General features: G+C 36.9%; 1 protein-coding gene across 4 annotated transcripts; it reads right to left on the minus strand.

Annotated features, from left to right (window-relative positions):
• Positions 1 to 943: 943 nt before the first annotated feature.
• Positions 944 to 19,616, minus strand: slc37a4b (solute carrier family 37 member 4b). 4 transcript variants are annotated; one of them, XM_087269110.1, is made up of 10 exons: positions 19,556 to 19,616; positions 18,407 to 18,785; positions 16,994 to 17,226; positions 8,809 to 9,061; positions 5,621 to 5,776; positions 5,442 to 5,527; positions 4,799 to 4,912; positions 3,693 to 3,758; positions 2,055 to 2,193; positions 944 to 1,682 (listed from the first exon to the last, which is right to left on the minus strand). In XM_087269110.1, exons 2-10 carry the CDS (start codon positions 18,552 to 18,554, stop codon positions 1,516 to 1,518), a joined length of 1,362 nt encoding a protein of 453 aa, XP_087125236.1. In that variant the 5' UTR covers positions 18,555 to 18,785; positions 19,556 to 19,616; the 3' UTR covers positions 944 to 1,515. The 4 variants fall into 4 exon arrangements, with proteins under 4 accessions (XP_087125236.1, XP_087125239.1, NP_001315024.1 ...); XM_087269113.1 differs by having other exon boundaries at positions 18,407 to 18,841; NM_001328095.1 differs by lacking the exon at positions 19,556 to 19,616 and adding an exon at positions 18,971 to 19,508.
• Between the last annotated feature and the right edge of the window lie 11 nt (positions 19,617 to 19,627).

Genomic DNA, 19,627 nt, shown 5'->3' on the forward strand with positions numbered 1-19,627 from the left:
TTAGCCTACCCAATTCACCTGTACCACATGTCTTTGGACTGTGGGGGAAACCGGAGCACCCGGAGGAAACCCACGCGAAGGCAGGGAGAACATGCAAACTCCACACAGAAAGCAAACTGAGCCGAGGTTCGAACCAGCGACCTTCTTGCTGTGAGGCGACAGCACTACCTACTGCGCCACTGCCTCGCCCTACCTGAGTATTGTTGCTGACAATGTTCATCCCTTTATGACCACAGTGTACCCATCTTCTGATGGCTACTTCCAGCAGGGTAACGCACCATGTCATAAAGCGTGAATCATCTCAGACTGGATACTTGACAATGAGTTCACTGTACTCAAATGGCCTCCACAGTCAGCAGATCTCAATTCAATAGAGCACCTTTCGGATGTGGTGGAACAGGAGATTCGCATCATGCATATGCAGCCGACAAATCCGCAGCAACCGCGTGATGCTATCATGTCAACATAGATCTCTGAGGGATATTTCCAGGACCTTGTTGAATCTATGCCAAGTGGGATTAAGGTTGTTCTGAAGGCAAAAGGGGATCCAATACGGTACAAGTAAGGTGTACCTAATAAAGTGTACTGTATATACACATACATGTTATATACACATACACATAGACTGTATATACACACACACAACATATACATATGTATATGTGTGTGCGTGCATGTGTAAGATATACATTTATTAGTTCTTTTTCCAAATGTATAAACTTTAAATGTATAAAACTGGACATAAACGAGACACGTTTTGCGAAAGTTAGCTTGCCAAACCAGGTTAGTGTGTGTTACAAAATGTTTTAACCCTTTTAAAAATATTAGCTGGTTTCATATTTCAAAATTAAGCATATCAGTGCATTAACACCCTAGTTATATACAAAAAAAAAATAATGTAGTTTTGCTCAGAAATAATAATAATAATAATAAAGAAAAAGCATTCAGTATTTAAAATAATCCTGTTGACACATAAGCAACAATAAGTACACATACAATTAACTTTTATACTACATTTTTACACTTTTATACATTCTATATTATACTGCTGGTTTCATGTGACTTGTTTGAATTGATGACATGTGCTGAAACAAACAAAACCACTTATTCTGGTGACAAAATGACAGATGTTTCAAGTGCAAAACAACAATACAGTACATTTAAGCTCATTTCAACACCAAAGCTCTTGAAATGTAACTTAAACACTGGACAATCGTACGCGAATCAAACAACATTCGTGTGAAATGATTCATGTTAATAAATACTAAGAAAGTAAACAGCTCTCCGTGCTCAAAAAGTGTGTAAACATTTCTGTTTTTACAGTAACAAAAGGTTTATCTCTAAAATAATGTCTGATATTGCTGCCGAATAAGCTTGAGAAACAAATATTATTATAATAATAAAACGAATGGAGATGCGTGATAAAAATATACATTAATGCTTCACTGGCATGTAAATGTCCTGTCCGAGTGCTCTCACATTGGCAGGGCTCTCTGATTGGATTTAATAAGAGGATTAGTCCATCTTTTTAGGCACATGGCCCATTTTTGTGCGCATGTTACGGACGAAGAAGAAACAAACTGTGGTTATGGCGCAGGAGACCTCTGCTACCCAGAATGCTGTGTCCCAGCTGTAGCGTTTGGCAATGGTACTGAATGGCAGGCCGGCAATGAATGCACCAACTGAAAGGAAACATTATTAAAATCATTTCAAGCTTATTTGTATAGCACATTTCAGAATAATAGTTTAAAAATAGAGCACATTATTGCATTACAATCAACATCATTTACCATAACTTTATTAATTACTGATATCTTTAACTAACTAACTAGAAACTAATAACTTTTAACAGTAAAGTAAAGTTATTATATATAAGCATAGTTAACCTGCAGTTATATATTTTATATAGGTGATGTCAATGTGTAGATGTTCAATGAAGTGTATTAAGTGTATGTGTTGTCCTCAAAGTCCTCGAAGGATGGTGTTAATAAATGGTTTTAAGAAACATTCAATCTCCTGCATGGACTATTTAATGACAGAATGCATTGATTTACCATTTGCCATCAGAGCTACAATGGCGTGGGACGTCCCGCAGAAGTTGGATGGGGCGCTTTCACTCGCAATCACTCCGAACAAGGCGATTGGTCCGTATGAGGAAAATCCAAATGCAGCACCAAGAATCAGAATCCAAAGCTGGACAACAGAACGAGGTTGTGTTAAACACTATTAGAGTCTAACACCAATATGACTAGTGAAGCTCGATTATAGACAAAAATTAAATGACTATTTTGGTCAAAGTAGTAATCACAATTATATAAAATTTTATGTATGTATGGAAGAGAAACAACAGTTGTAAGAGCAACAAATAATAACTTGACTTCTAGTTGATAATTTGGAAAAGTGGCAGAAGGTGGATTTTTCTGATGAATCATCTGTTGAACTGCATCCCAATCATCTCAAATACTGCAGAAGATCTACTGGAATCAACATAGACCCAAGATTCTCCAGATAGACTCAGGAAAAATCATGGTTTGGGGTTACATGCAGTATGGGGGCGAGAGATCTGCAGAGTGGATGGCAACATCAACAGCCTGAGGTATCAAGACATTTGTGCTGCCCGTTACATTACAAACCACAGGAGAGGGCAAATTCTCCAGCAGGATAGCGCTCATTCTCATACTTCAGCCTGCACAACAAAGTTCCTGAAAGCAAATAAGGTCAAAGTGCTCCAGGATTGGCCAGCCCAGTCACCAAACATGAACATTATTGAGCATATTGAGGAAGGAGGAGGCATTAAAGATGAATTCAAAGAATCTTGATGAGCTCTGGGAGTCCTGCAGGAACACTTTTTTTGCCTTTCCAGATGACTTTGAGTGATTTGAGTGAAGTGATTTGAGCCATTGTAGAGATGTGTGGATGATCTAATCTAGAGGCCTTTACCTTTCATATAATCCACTTCTGATACAAAATGATCAACTAGAAGTTATTATTTGTTGTTCCTAAAACTGCGATAGGCGACATCATTTTCGTTAGGTAGTGTATACGTATACAGTTGAAGTCAGAATTATTATCCCCCCCTGAATTATTAGACCGCTTGTTTATTTTTTACCAAAATTTCTGTTTAATGGAGGGAATATTTTTCAACACATTTTTAAACATAATAGTTTTGATAACTCATCTCTAATAACTGATTTAGTTTATCTTCCTTATGATGTTATGATGACATTAAATAATATTTGACTATATATTTTTCAAGACACTTCTATAGAGCTTAAAGTGACATTTAAAGGCTTAAATAGGTTAATTAAGTTAACTAGGCAGGTTAGGGTAATTAGGCAAGTTATTGTATAACGATGGTTTGTTCTGTAGACTATCGGAAAAAAATTTGTCCCTAAACTGGTGTTTAAAAAATTTAAACCGGCTTTTATTCTAGTCGAAATAAAACAAATAAGACTTTCTCCAGAAGAAAAAATACTATCAGACATACTGTGAAAATTTCCTCGCTCTGTTAAATATCATTTGGGAAATATTTAAAAAAGAAGAAAAAAAATTTGAAGGGGGGCTAGTAATTCTGACCTTAACTGTATATATATATATATATGGCACAACAATCAGTCAAAAATGAATCCAAAATTGTATTTTGATTAATTACACAGCCCTTGTTTTAAAGTCATTCCAGTGGAGCTCAATACCTCTTTCTCCGAGACACCAGTGAGGACTGAAACTGGATGTAGAGCCAGAACCCACAGCGGTGCTTCCTGAGGAAACACACAAAGCCATTTAATAAACACAACATTACACAAAATGATGCTCATACAGATTCTGAGTAGGCATGTAACAATTTATCATTCATTTTCTTGTCGGCTTAGTCCCTTTATTAATCCGGGATCAACACAGCGGAATGAACTGCCAACTTATCCAGCACGTTTTTACGCAGCGGATGCCCTTCCAGCCACAACCCATCTCTGGAAAACACCCATACACACTTATTCACACTCATACCCAACAGACTATTTAGCCTACTTAATTCACCTGTACCGCATGTCTTTAGACTGTGGGGAAAACCAGAGCACCCGAACGAAACTCACACAAATGCAGGGGATAACATGCAAACTAAAATGTATCATTTATCATAATTTATCAACATACTGCAAAACAATGCAACAATATAAACAGCAAGCAGCCCGGTTCATCAGTTTTTAGGTTCCCCTTACACATTTCCATTGGTGGTCTGCACTATTTGCAGTGCGTTTCTGTATCTGCAAGATATGTGAGAATTTGCATGCGTGTGTTCTCAACCTGATAAAGATATTTTCTTAATTTGCTGCTATTTTTGGTAACACTTTACAATAAGGTTCATTAGTTAATGCATTTACTAACATGAACTAATTATGACCAACACATGTACAGCATTTATTAATCATAATTGAACATTAACTAATGCATTATTAACATTCAAGTCCATGTTTGTTAACATTAGTTAATGCACCGTGAGTTAACATGAAGTAACAATGAACTACGGTATTTTCATTAACTCACGTTAACTAACATGAACAAGTACAGTAGTAGATGTATTGTTTATTCATTGTTTGTTCATGTTAGTAACTGCATTAATTAACATTAACTAACGAACCTTATTGTAAAGTGTGACCCTATTTTTTAACTTTCATTAGTTTTATGAACTTGCAGCACATTTGAGCTTCCTCAGCCATAAACTTGAGATTGTGAGAATCTTTTTAAACCTAAACAGTCTCTGTTATGTTCTCAGTATTGTGAAGGTTATTTCCTAAAAGCTCACCTCTGGGGTTTCTGGTGTGATGGTAACCCGGAAGAGGTACATGGACACAGCCATCCCTGCCATCATCATCAGGAGCAGCCCATGACGAGGATTGCCATAAACACCCAGCCCTTGCTGGAAAACAGACAGATGACAGAAGAAAGTCATTTAAAACTTACGTTAAATTTATTCAGTATGTAGGGATCACGGGACTAAGCCGAAAAGAAAAATCACTATTTTTTATTTTATTTATGTATATATATATATATATATATATATATATATATATATATATATATATATATATATATTTTTTTTTTTTAAATATATATATATATATATATATATATATATATATATATATATATATATATATATATATATATATATATATATATATATATATATATATATATTTATATATATATATATATATATATATATATATATATATATATATACATAAATAAAATAAAAAATAGTGATTTTTTCCACTGTATATTTTTTTATTTGGGTGGCTTTTTGGAGGTATTTTTTCCCAATGCCCAATATCATTTCTGCCTCTGATCTGCACTGATCTCTCCGCAATCCCTTTAATCCCTAAAACACTACTATAATCTGATATAATGTACATCTCAAATTATTATAATCTATTACAACTCACCCTAGCAACAGCCCTGTCAGACAGATAACCAGCTCCAATGCTGCCAAAAAACCCACCAACTTCCAGCGCACTCATGTACGAGCTGCCTGTAGAAAACACAACACACACATTAGCATCCTTACAGAATAAAGACTGTATAAAAAAAGCTGTAGGACAGAAACAGAAAGCAGCAGACTCACCCATCATGGCAGACTGGCCTTTCTCCTGCATGAGGAACAGCTGACCCCAGTCAGTGCAGGCGATCTTTACCCCAAACACAACCAGGTATCCGGCAGACAGAACCCACAGGTAAGGAGACAGCAGGAAATCCTTTAGACTGCTTTCATCATTAGGGCCTGAAAAGGGGTGGAGACTGAGTTGATTGACAGGAGCAGTGGCCAATAACAACACAGATATTTCAAACATAAACATAAAAACCAAGTATAGTGTAAGTTACACAGTACATGGGGTTTGTAAAATGTGTAATGTTTTTGAAAGAAATCTCTTAAGTTCACCAATGCTGATTTATTTTGATGTGAAATATAGAGTAAACAGTAATACTGTGAAATATTGTCCATGGCTCTGTATCAAAAATGCCATGATATTGCAGCCCAAACTATTACTGATCCACCCTTTATGCTTCACTCTGGGCATGCAACAGTCTGGGTGGTATGCTTCTTTGGGGCTTCTCCACACCGTAACTCTCCCAGATTTGGCAAAGACAGTGAATCAGAGAACACTACATGTTTTAAATTGTCCACAGCCCCAGATTTTCGCTGCTAGCATCATTGAAACTGCCATTTGGCATTGGCAGAAGTGACCAAATGTTTGGCTATAGCAGCTCGGCCATGTATATTGACTAGGGATGTAACGGTATCAAAATTTCACGATACGGTAATACCTCGGTATGAATGGCACGGTACGGTATTTATTGAATCATTTAAAAGGAAAAACAAAACTATTGAAGAGACTCAAAAAAAGTGCTAGAATGTTCAGGTTACCTCAACACTGAACAGATCAATGACATACAAATTATCTATCTGTAAACTTTCAAACAGGAACTTAAATTATTCAATTTTAATAACAAAAAATATTGTAAAAAAAACAACAACAACAACACCACTCGAAAGGACAAGCCATGAGTGAGATAGAGGTCTCTTGGTGGTACAAGTCATTGGCTGTTTCTCAATATGCGTTCTTCAGCGGTCTTGCCGCCTCGTGTTCTCGTGCAACGTCATCATCAGCTGCCTAAGTTCAGTTCCAATACTCAAGGCCGCAAGTACGGAGGACGCGTGAAACTTCCCGGATGTGTTCTTGATATCGAGGACGCACTGATGCAGACTTGAGCGCCGAACTCGCTCTGGAAGTCCCAGAAGTCATTGCGGCTGGAGGTGGGAAGCGCAGCATTTTATTTAGCTTTTTTATTAAAGTTTAGAGATATCACTTATTTACCTCAGGAGTTTCCCTAAATAAAACGGTGAAAGTAAACATTAACATGAACATCTTAATAAAGGAATAAACACATTAAGGGTGTTTGTTTGCTGAAATTCGTATTAAAATTAGTTTTATTTATATTGTGCAGAGTATTTTTATAATGTTTTTATGCAAAGTATATATTTTGAAGAGGGGGGGAACAATAAATCGTTGTATGAGTGCTGTAATGTTTAAATAATTTCCATTTAAAACGTGTGAAGGTCACGTGACCATCAGGAAGAACGCAGCATCCCATTTCTCAAAGGACACATTCTCTGCCCTCATGGTCTCCTGAGTTCGTTCTTTCGAGGACACCTGGCAAGACCGGTCTCCACAAGAACACAAGTCCGTTCTCTGCATTCTTGGAATTGAGAAACAGCCATCGTCTCCATCCATCTGAGCAGTGTGCTGTGTTCTGCTGTCCCCTTGACTAAAAGAATCCCCATCATGTTAGTCGTATTCCCCGACTTGTATATCAGCACAGTCTGGCAGTGCCTGCATACCCTTTTTTCTGTCACCTTTTCTTCTTTCCTGTTTCTTTTCAGAGAGAAACTGAAAGGCTTCCACACATCTGATTAAAAACCCACTTTAGGTTCGACCATTTTTACCTCTTTTTCTTTGCCGCTACTAGCAGCACCCTCCATTTCCGCATTACTGGATCTGTAGCGACAACAAACCGCAAAGGATGATGGCCACGCCTGGGCTGATGAAAATTGTAGTTTCTGCTACCTCCTGTTCGCTCCATTCGCCTGAGTAAACTTTTCACCAAAAGACCTATGATTTTATTGAGTCATAACCACGGTAATATTTAATTCAAGTAAACGTTAGCATTGAACTCTATAATGCATAATCAAAAATTATTTAAAATTTAATACCTTCCAAAATAGCATTTAAGACTTTTTAATACTTTTTAGGGGCCCTAAATTTCTCTAGATTAACTTTTAATACCTTTAAGACTCCACGGACACCCTGATATTATTTTAACGTTAGTTTGTAGCCCACAGTCTGTTTACTGCATCTTGTTATTCATCTATTCATTATTTCCCAACAGACGTCTTAAACATTTGAGAAAACAACCTACATATGCACTAAAGTAAGGGTGCTTTCACACCTACACTTTTGTTTCGGAACGTGTCTCGTTTGCCCAGTTAGCGCGGTTCATTTGGCAAAAGTGAACAGGGCAATTGCGCTCTGTTCCGCGCCAAAGTAATCGCTCGAGATCGCTTGAATGAGGTGGTCTCGGCTCGATTGAAACGAACCCTGGAGCGGTTCGATTGCAGTGAGAAAGCGATCCGATCCGAGCGCGGTTATATCACAGTGTTTTATGGATATGTAATAGGCTTACGGCTATATGAAGAGAGAATTATGAGTAGGGCTGGAAGTTTCGCGAGTCTCGACGAGTGATGATCTCCCGGTAATCTCGCGTCTCTCTCCCAGTCCTCAAATAGGCATCGTCGCGCACCCTTCTCACCCCTCCCCACCGTGTCTCTCCTCAGACACGTCACGCGCGCGCACCCTGTCAATCACCACCAAACCACCACCTCTCCTGATAGCTTAGCGGGACGCTGCAAAATAAACCCTGACACTCTGACCAATGTAAGGAGAGTTTCCCCGCATGTGACTTGTTTTAGCTCTTTTGGTCCGATTAGAAACTTTGCAGTGTGAAAGCGAACCGCTCTAAGAGCAAAGAGCAACAAAGTAACAATTGTAATCTCTGTTTCGGAACAACTGAATCGATTCACAGGTGTGAAAGCACCCTAATAGTTTTGTAATGTAGTCTTGCACCAAGTGTTTAGGATTGTACTGTGTTACATCTGTATCTTGTGCTATAATGAAAATCCCTAAAAAACATTTCAACAATACATATGCACTGAACAAATACAGATAGGAAACAGACTATTGGCTAGCTCCTTACCTCCCTTCTTCCCCTTGCCCTTTTTAGCTCCAGGCTGAATGCTGGGCAGCCCGACGTCACTGGGCTCGTTTTTGACCATCAGAAGGCAAACAACAGCGACGGCCATGCAGATCAGCCCAGACACGGACATGATGACCCTCCAGTCATAATACTGGACCAGCACTGTAGTGATGATGGGGCCCAGACTACCTGCCAGATTCATACTGCAGCATAGGATGGCCCACCACGTCCCAAACTGAGACGGTTCAAACCACTGATGAGGAAAAACAGGCAAGCGTAAGTAGGGCTGCACAATATAATGTTTCAGCATTGATTTCACAATGTGTGCAGCAGCAATAATCACATCATTGAAATTGATGAATCAGTAATATAATTAATTAGGAGCCACATTTAAAAACGCTTCTGATTTGTGGAGTCACTGCAACGTTTAAATCATAAATCAACTTTTAAACCAAATTATTATTATTATTTATTCATTAATTCATTTTCTTTTGGGCTCAGTACCTTTATTAATCTGGGTCGCCACAGCAGAATCAACCGTCTATTACTATTTATAATATTAAACCTTTTACTTAAATACTTAATGGTCCGTGTACATTTTGTTCATTTGTTTTCCATTTTCAAACGGAATAAAGGAAATGGAGAAAACGGCCGTTTTCCCGTTTTTCTTTTGCTCACGAGAAAACGAAAAAACGAGATTTTGGCTGGATTTTCGTTTTTTGGTTTAGGGTAGGAAAACGGATAAACGACTTTAAAATTCATTTTACACATGTAGGCGGTGCTGAAACGCCCACTTTCCTCTAATTGGTCAACCAAATCTGCGCTCGTGACGTCACCCTCAAAATAAAAGCCTTACACGCAGGCTTTTAATTATTATTATTTAATTATATATATAAACAAAGTTTACATATTCTATCATTTAAACCACACACAGTTAGCAGGCTTACATTCATTGCGTATGTATAAATTAAATAAAAACGTAAATCAGCAGTATTCTTAGACATTTGTCATTAAAATAAGGTCATAGTTCACTGCCAAGCTTCTTGCTGCTGTGCACCTGATGCAGAGCAAAGATAGCCATTTCCGAGCAGCACCTGGTTTACATGATTGTTTCAGAGCAAGGGCTTTATAATAATAATAATAATAATAATAATAATAATAATTATTATTATTATTATTATTATTATTATTATTATTATTATTATTATCAGTTACTAGTGTTTTTATTGTTTGGTGTGTTTTTTTTTTCTTTTTAATAGTTGTTACCAGAACCAGAATAAGAACACTTTGGGCCCTGCTATAAAAACAAAGGGTACCATTTGTTTTCATTTATTTCTTCCTATTTTAATTATATATTGTAATTATTTATTTGATAATTAATACTATTTTATTGCCACGCCAAAGTAGGCCTGTCTTATTATTTTTTTATTAAATTTGCTGTTATTGTAGGCTAGATGGCAGGCTTTAAATATTTTAAATAACATTTACTCATAACCTTACTAATTCGAGAGCCGAACCTAAAAAAGTTTACGTGCAATAAGCCTGTACAATAAAGGGAGCCGCAATGCATATTTCTAGCGCATTCTTTCACTCAACAATTATTGCTGGAATAATGACATAAATTTCAAATTAACTAATTAAACACATTATAGTTGATAAAAAAAATTGTGTCTAGTTCCGACAAACAGATGAGCTCGCTACATGTGCGTTGCGCTAATAATTTGACATTTGCTCTTCTTGAGAAAGTGCTACAGCGGGCCCTGCTATTTCACATATAAGGTTAGTGATACGTATTTTAAATTAGTATTGCACATTATTCATTCATTTTCTTGTCGGCTTAGTCCCTTTATTAATCCGGGGTCGCCACAGCGGAATGAACCGCCAACTTATTTAGCAAGTTTTTATGCAGCGGATGCCCTTCCAGCCACAACCCATCTCTGGGAAACATCCACACATACACACACACTTATACAGTACGGACAATTTAGCCTACCCAATTCACCTGTACCGCATGTCTTTTTACTGTGGGGAAAACCGGAGCACCCGGAGGAAACCCACGCTAACGCACCACACTACTGAATTAGACACACAATCTCAAAAAAAAACTTGATGCTTATTTACATTATCTAAAGTCATTTCTTAGGAGGTAGGATCTGTTGTTGTATTATATATTTTCGTTTTAATATGCAAATAATTTTCTTTAATTTGTAATAGGTCCCTCATTGCATAAAATAACCAGCCTTTGTATTCAATATGTTTGTAAATTGTCCATCCAGTTTGACGCAAGCTAAACAACATTTTGGCCTGTTTTGCTTATTAAATGAGTGATTTTCACGGAGAAACAAATCATCCATCCACACAGTTTTGTATAGGACCTGTGTGATCAAAAATATACACTTCATCATAGCCTATAGGAAAATGTATAGAACCAATTTTGTGTTGTATAATTAAAAATATTAAAAATACAATAATAAAAAAAAGGAATAACATTTGAAGTGCAATGCTTCAAAGATCCAATACGCTGCATGCAGAGCCAAAACAAAAACTGGTTTGTTTGTTTAATAAAATAATAATATGAAATTAAAGTGAAATAGTTCCATAACGTGTATTATAACTGTAGTCACCCTACATGACAAATCATCCGTTGCGCCGGTCAGTTTCACCTTTAATCAAGAATGTGCCAGAACCAAATGAGAATATTTACAGATTACCTCGGAATGAGACCTCGGTCTGTGAAGAATGCAGAACACAGAAACTCGTTGAGAATGGAGATGCATGTTAGATGTTTTATATCCCTTTAGATATTGTAAATAAACAACTAGTTTTTATAGAGATTGTGTCATGTCTTTTCTTTGACGCACGCGCTGAACAGCCCCGAAAAGGCGCCTCTATTTAGCCTGTAGCCTAAATAATAGTTTAGATTTTATAACATATAATGTTCCATTACTTTAAATGTATAATGTTTTTTAATATTTATGGATTATATAAAATATATAGTTTATATAAATGCGCTCTGATCATTCAAGGATCATAATGCGTTGCATATTCTTCTTATTCTTCATTCTAGGCTTGATCCGTAAATTGTGTATTTTATAAACTGATCGTTTATAAGGACTAAGCTATTAATAACTGTAATTCCTCGAATGGAAAAAGAAAGAAAAAGAGAACTTAATTCGACATATGCATATAGTGCGCTTATTTCTGCGCGCATCGCGCGCTTTACCGAATTACCTTTTTTATTTTTTATGCACTATAAATGCATCTGGCAGCACCGAAAAGAGCAAATGCCAAGTTATTAGCGCAGCGCACAGACAGCTAGCTCGTCTAGTCTGAACCAGGGGTTTTCAAACTATTCATTGCACACCGATCCCATTGCATTTTATTTAGGATAAACCACTTATTTAAAATTAATTAATTAAAAGGTGCGTACTCTCCAATACACCACTGTAGTGTCATAATATTTAATAATTATAATTAAGATAGACACATGACCTCCATTTAATAAACAATTTATTTGCCATACTCTGTTAATTTGAAGTTTAAAGTTTAAATCATTTATGTTAAACTTAAATTATTTAAAAACTTAAAAAGACTTAAATTTAGTCATTTAAGACATTTTAGGTCATAAGTTTACATACATTGACCGTTGCATTTAGTAGGCCTATTCTGGTCTAAATAAGCTTTTTGCATCTTAGGTGTTTACACACACAAATTAAGCAGTTTATACGTACATTTAATGTTACTTTGAAATTACTTTTGATGCAATAAATAATCCTAAATAGTTGAAAGTGTTAACATATTCTTGAAATGTAGTTATTTTATAACTATGAAATTTATTACTAAACAAAGTGAATCATTATGAATTTGCCAAGAAATAATCCACTTTACCACCGTAAAGCAATGCCCCACACTCATAAGAACGGTAGAACCTGGACTGTATGATATGTTCTGTATGTAAAATAGAGAAAATAAGCAAGATGCGCAGTCTCATGCAGCCTTAGTGAAATATAGCGCGTCACAGCAATGAACTAAAAATAAAACCACCCTTGAAATGCTGGCGATCTTAATTTTTTCAGCCTACACTGACTGAGAATAATGTTGCACTATTTAATTAACAAATAATTAGAATGTTTTTTTTTCCTTCAACACATTCATCATTACTTTTGCCTGTGCAAGTTTTTTTGCGCGCGCTTGAGCGCGAAGGCATCTATTTTCAGGTGCAAGATGGCACTTTGGGTGGCACCAGCACACTCTGCCACACCTGTGGCTATATTCCTGCTACAATAATAATAACAACAACGACAAAATAATAACAAAAAATAATAATAATAAGACAGGCCTACTTTGACGTTGCAATAAAAAAGTATTAATTATCAAATAAATATTTACAATAGGCTAAAGGCATATATTAAATTAAAATAGGAGAAAATCCAATAGAAACAAATGGTACCATTTATTATAGCCCCATGCAGGGTCCATTGTGTTCTTACAACCATTAAATAACTAAGTAAATAATAATAATAACAATACTAATAATAATAGGCCTAATAATAATAATAATAATAATAATAATAATAAATTATTATTTTATACAGAGTAGGCTATTATTTAGGCCTACAATAGCTCTGAAACAATCATGTAAACCAGGTGCTGCTCAGAAATGGCTTTCTTTGCTCTGCATCAGGTGCACAGCAGCAAGAAGCTTGGCAGTGAACTATGACCTTATTTTAATGACAAATGTCTAAGAATACTGCTGATTTACGTTTTTATTTAATTTATACAAACGCAATGAATGTAAGCCTGCTAACTGTGTGTGGTTCAAATGATAGAATATGTAAACTTTGTTTATATATATAATTAAATAATAATAATTAAAAGCCTGCGTGTAAGGCTTTTATTTTGAGGTTGACGTCACGAGCGCAGATTTGGTTGACCAATTAGAGGAAAGTGGGCGTTTCAGCACCGCCTACATGTGTAAAATGAATTTTAAAGTCGTTTATCCGTTTTCCTACCCTAAACCAAAAAACGAAAATCCAGCCAAAATCTCGTTTTTTCGTTTTCTCGTGAGCAAAAGAAAAACGGGAAAACGGCCGTTTTCTCCATTTCCTTTATTCCGTTTGAAAATGGAAAACAAATGAACAAAATGTACACGGACCCTTAATAACACTTAAAATACGTAATTAAATTCTTAATAACTGTACAGTTTTTAAGTTTTTCCAGTTCACAATTTTAAAACCTTTTAAAATTACAAAACCTTTTCGTAATATTTGATATTTTTTATTTATATGAACAAATATTTTTTGCAAGTTTGTAACAGCAACATTATTTGGTTTGCAAAATTTGCGATTTTTTTGAATAGTCTGAGACCCTTTTAATATTCTGAGAATGAAAATTGGTCAAAAAAATTATGCAGAATTAAATCGTAATTTTATATATATATATATATATATATATATATATATATATATATATATATATATATATATATATATATATACATATATATATATATATATAATAAAATACTTACTGCAACATTTAATAATAATTAATAATTTCCTTACATTTATATTCTAGACCAGGGGTTCCCACACTTTTCATCCTGCGACCCCCAATATGACGATGCCAGTGACTCGCGACCCCCAATATCCTGGCTATGAATACAGAAACTTTGCATGCAATGTCACATACACACCAATACACCCAGGAATATTCTTCGTTTAATGTCAGTGCGGTAAATGGGCCAGAAACTTTAACCTGGTGTTATAAAATCAATCTGCTGCATCTGACGCTATTGCTGTGTCTTTAATATAATGTAATTACCATTGGGGTCGCAATCCAATAAAACTAGTAACTATAAGCTACTATAGTAACTATATATTAATTATAAACGACTATATTTTTTTTCTTCTGTAGGTTATGGATAAAATATGGTCATTCCAATATGATTTAATAATAATAAATAGACTTTTTTTAAATCACCAGTCGACCCCCCTTCATTGTCCTGTGACCCCTCGAGGGGTCCCGACCCCCACTTTGAGAACCCCTGTTCTAGACACTCAAAGCAATTTACACATTGGGGGGAATCTCCTCATCCATCAGTGTGCATGACGCGAAGGCAGCCATATTGCGCCAGACCGCACACCAGCTGATTGGTGGAGAGGAGACAGAGTGATGAAACCAATTTTGATATGGGGCTGGTTAGGAAGCCATGACGGACAGAGGCCAGTGGGCAAATTTGGCCAGGATGCCGGGGTTAAACCCCTACTCTTTTTCGAAGGACACCCTGGAATTTTTAACGACCACAGAGAATCAAGACCTCGGTTTAACATCTCATCTGAAAGACGGCACTCACTGAGCAGAATAGAATCCCCATCAATATACTGGGGCGTTAGGACCCACACAGACTGCAGGTTAAGCACCCCCTGCTGGTCATACTAACACCACAACCAGTAGCAACCTAGCTTTCCTATGTGGTCTCCCATCTAGGTACTGACCAGGCGCAGCCCTGCTTAGCTTCAGTGGGCGACCATGTGAGAGTTGTAGAGAGCTAGCTCATACAGTTACCACAAATGTGTTTTTAATCATTTAAGTCAGTTTGAAGTATTCAGGAAATAAAAAGTTTTTACAAACTTTTTAAATACTTTAATATCTGAATATTGATAGAAATTGAAATTAAGATCGTCCTTTTTACCTCTCTCGTGACATCCAAATAAAACGGTCCTAAAATAAAGAAAATGTAGGGTGGTTTGTGATTTCATCCATTGGGAACCGATTGAATTGTTTGAAAATGGAGGTTGCTAACAAAATAAAGAAAAATTGACGAACAGATCAAAGCGATCAGAAAAAACAAGAAGCCGTGATAGCCCCGCCCTAAAAGTTCTTCATGTGACCAGAAATGAAGAAAAGTCATTTCGAGGGGAAAGAAGATAAATTATTGTGAGAGGAAATTATTTTTAACAAAATAAGGAAGTGAACAGATACAGTTGACGTCAGAATTATTAGCCCTGCTGAATTAATAGAGTTAATAATTTCTGTTTAACAGAAAGCAGATTTTTCAACACATTTCTTAGCATAATAGTTTTAATAACTCATCTCTAATAACTCATTTCTTTTATCTTTGCTATGATGACAGAACATAATATTGCACTATATATTTGTCAAGACACTTCTATACTGCTTAAAGTGACCTTTAAAGGCTTAACTAGGTTAATTATGTTAAATAGGCAGGTTAGGGTAATTAGACTAGTCATTGTTTAACGATGGTTTGTTCTGTAGACTATCGAACAAAAATATAGCTTAAGGGGGCTAATAATTTTGACCTTAAAATGTTTTAAAAAATTTAAAAAATTCTTTAATTGAAGCTGAAATAAAACAAATAAGAATTCTCAAGAAAAAAAAATATTACAGGAAATACTGTGAAAAACTCCTTGCTCTGTTAAACATCATTTGGGAAATATTTCATTCATTTATTCATTTTCCTTTAGCTTAGTACCTTTATTCATCATGGGTCGCCACAGCGGAATGAACCGCCAACTTATCCAGCATATGTTTTACACAGAGGTTGCCCTTCCAGCTGCAACCCAGTACTGGGAAACACCCACACACACACACACACATACCCTATGTCTAATTTAGTTTCTTCAATTGACCGGTACAGCACGTCTTTGGACTGTTGGGGAAACCAGAGCACCCGAAGGACACCCACACCCACATGGGGAGAACATGCAAACTCCACAAAGAAATGCCAAGCCGGGACTTGAATCATCGACCTTCTTGCTGTGCTAACCACTGAGCCACTGTGTCTCCTTGGTAAATATTTAAAAAAGAAAAAAAATTCAGAAGAGAGGTAATAATTTTGGCTTCAACTGTACATACTTTATAACAATCACTACTATATACATATAAATCAGAAGAGCATGCAGACTTTAATGACCACTCAGTGAAATTTATTTCACTGCCAGCTAACAAGTGCTTCCTGGTTCGTTTGGCACGGTTATCTGCTATTGGTTGCTTTAATTAGATTTAAGCAAACCGTATCTCTCTCAGCTTGACTCCACAAGTATGCGGCAGCGTTCAGCTGTTGCGTCTACAGACTCCCATCCATCAACATGAGAGTTAAAATTCCCATCTATTCCTGTCAGACTGCCAACACTAGAAGACAGGTGCATACTGATGGATTTACCTTCCGGAGCACCTTTCCACACGGTGGCCAGCCGAAGCCCTGACCGAATCCATTCACAAACCAAAGCACGGTGAACAGCATGACCGTGGAGGAGCAGGAGAAGGCGATGTTTATGGTACCAACAATGAAGAGGCCGATGGAGAAGAGCCAGCGAGCGCTGATCCGGTCTGAAAGCACTCCGCTGATGAACTTACTGATAGCATAGGCCAGAGTCTGACTGCTGGTGATCAGTCCTGGAACACAGGGGAAAATTAGACTGAAAAAACTAGGTCTGTCATGTTAAGGAATTTTTGTTTTGCGATATATTGTTACAGAAAATGGTGCGATAAGAGATATTATTGTCATTTTGAGATCATTTTATTCCACTTATTATATAATGATTATGCAAATAGTCAATACTTAGCATTCTTAAGGTTATTTAGATAGTATAATTTTATGTTAAGGGCAGCGCAGTGGATGGCACAATCGCCTCACAGCAAGACGGTCGATGGAGCCTTGGCTGGGCCAGTTGGCATTTCTGTGTGGAGTTTGCATGTTCTCCCTGTGCTGGCATGGGTTTCCTCTGTGTGCTCCGGTATCCCCCACAGTCCAAAGACATGCGTTATAGGTGAAATGAATAAGCTAAATTGTCCGTAGTGTATGTGTGTGTGAATGAGAGTGTATTGGTGTTTCCCAGAGATGGGTTGCAGCTGGAAGGGTATCCGATGTGTAAAACAAATGCTGGATAAGTTGGCAGTTCGTTCCGCTGTGGCGACCCCTGATTAATAAAGGGACTAAGCCGAAAAAAATGAATGAATGAGTAAATGAAAATAAATCTGGGTGACACGATGGCTTAGTGGTTAGCACCGTCGCCTCACAGCAAGAAGGTCGCTGGTTCGAGCCCTGGCTGGGCCAGTTGGCATTTATGTGTGGAGTTTGCATGTTCTCCCCGTGTTGGCGTGGGTTTCCTCCGGGTGCTCCGGTTTCCCCCACAGTCCAAAGACATGCGGTACAGGTGAATTGAACAAACTGAATTGACCGTAGTGTATGTGTGTGATTGAGTGTGTATGGATGTTTCCCAGTGTTGGGTTGCAGCTGAAAGGGCAGCCACTGTGTAAAACATATGCTGGACAAGTTGGCGGTTCATTCTGCTGTGGCGACCCCTGATTAATAAAGGGACTAAGCTGAAAAGAAAATGAATGAATCAATAATAATAATAATAATAATATAAAAAATGTGTCAAAACATGTTGATAACATTTCATATGATGCTCTAAATGATTAATCATTTAAATTTATTAACAACTAATTAATTAACTGTTTTATGTTAAATTTAGTTCTCTATTTTACTCCGAAAGTCCAGAGAAACAGAGAATTTTCAAGAGGAATCTTTTGTGTGTGTGTGTGTGTGTGTGTGTGTGTGTGTATGTCTTACCAAGCTCTTCTTTATCCAGCTCAATCTCCTCCATCACGGATGGCATCAGAAAGGAAAAAGTCTTCCGGTTGAAGTAGTAAAGCATGTATCCCACAAACATAGAGATGAATATAACGGTGCGATAATATCCGTAACCTGCTGCTCCCATGATTGCAGATGTAAGATTATAAAATGATAATAAATAAGAGCAAAAAAATAAATAAAATTTGGGGGAAATGGAGCACTTGAAATCTATCAGATCTGATAACCTAGATTACGACACATTCCAAAACTGATCCACAGGTCAAGATCATTTCATCCGGCTTCTGTTTTCAGCTCCTCTCCTGGTTCCTCAAAGCTGAACGGAGGTTTTCTTCAGCCGGCATTCACTGTGATGTGCCTGGAAAACATCTCAGAGTCAGTTTACATCTCTATTCGAGTAGCTGAGAAATAAGTCTGCAAACAAAAAAAAAGCATTTGAGCAAAAACAATGGGCAAAACACTATTACAATGTGCCTCTGCACCATTCAAATAGACTTTCGTAACCAAAACAAATCACTCCTGACTGGAACAGAGGAGGCTTACATGAAGAGATTTCAACACTGTGCTCAGACAGACCTCATGTAGGGTAAATGTTAAAGGGTGTTACTTCTTAAGTGGCCATAGTGCATGTGAGGGGGGGTTGAGTAGAGATATGTATTTGAAACATGATGCAGGTGTCAAGGGAACATCTCTAGCAAGAACAGTGGATAAAAATAACATGTTAAGTGCTTGCAGGTGGAAACATGCACTCTCTATACAACTATTAATTGAATAAAATCGCATAAAAACAAAGCTCGATGAATAAAAGCGATGTGTTGTCGCTTTTATGGCGCCTAATCGTCTTTGACCACGCGAACGCGCGTTTGTACCAGCGCGCGCATATCACGAAAGTGCATATAAACGCGTCGTGACGTCACTGCATCAAAACAGCAGCGAATGCAGAAACAAAACTCAATCTGATTGTGACCTCTACATTAAGCGTCCTTAGTAGCACAATGCAGACTAAACGTACTGCTTATGGCATCCTAAGATATATATATATTAGTAATTCTTAACATATCTTTGGTTTACACAGCTTAATGATACTTTACAGTTTGATAAATAGAAGGATAAGGGAATAAAATGTACCTCCGACTGTCCGGGATCACGTTCAGAATTCACGCCGCTGCAGGAGCTCCTTCTGTAATCTGTGTTCTGATT

The sequence above is a fragment of the Danio rerio genome, chromosome 10, assembly GCF_052040795.2.
Source record: "Danio rerio strain M-AB ecotype USA chromosome 10, GRCz13ab, whole genome shotgun sequence".
In the NCBI taxonomy this organism is placed as follows: domain Eukaryota; kingdom Metazoa; phylum Chordata; class Actinopteri; order Cypriniformes; family Danionidae; genus Danio; species Danio rerio.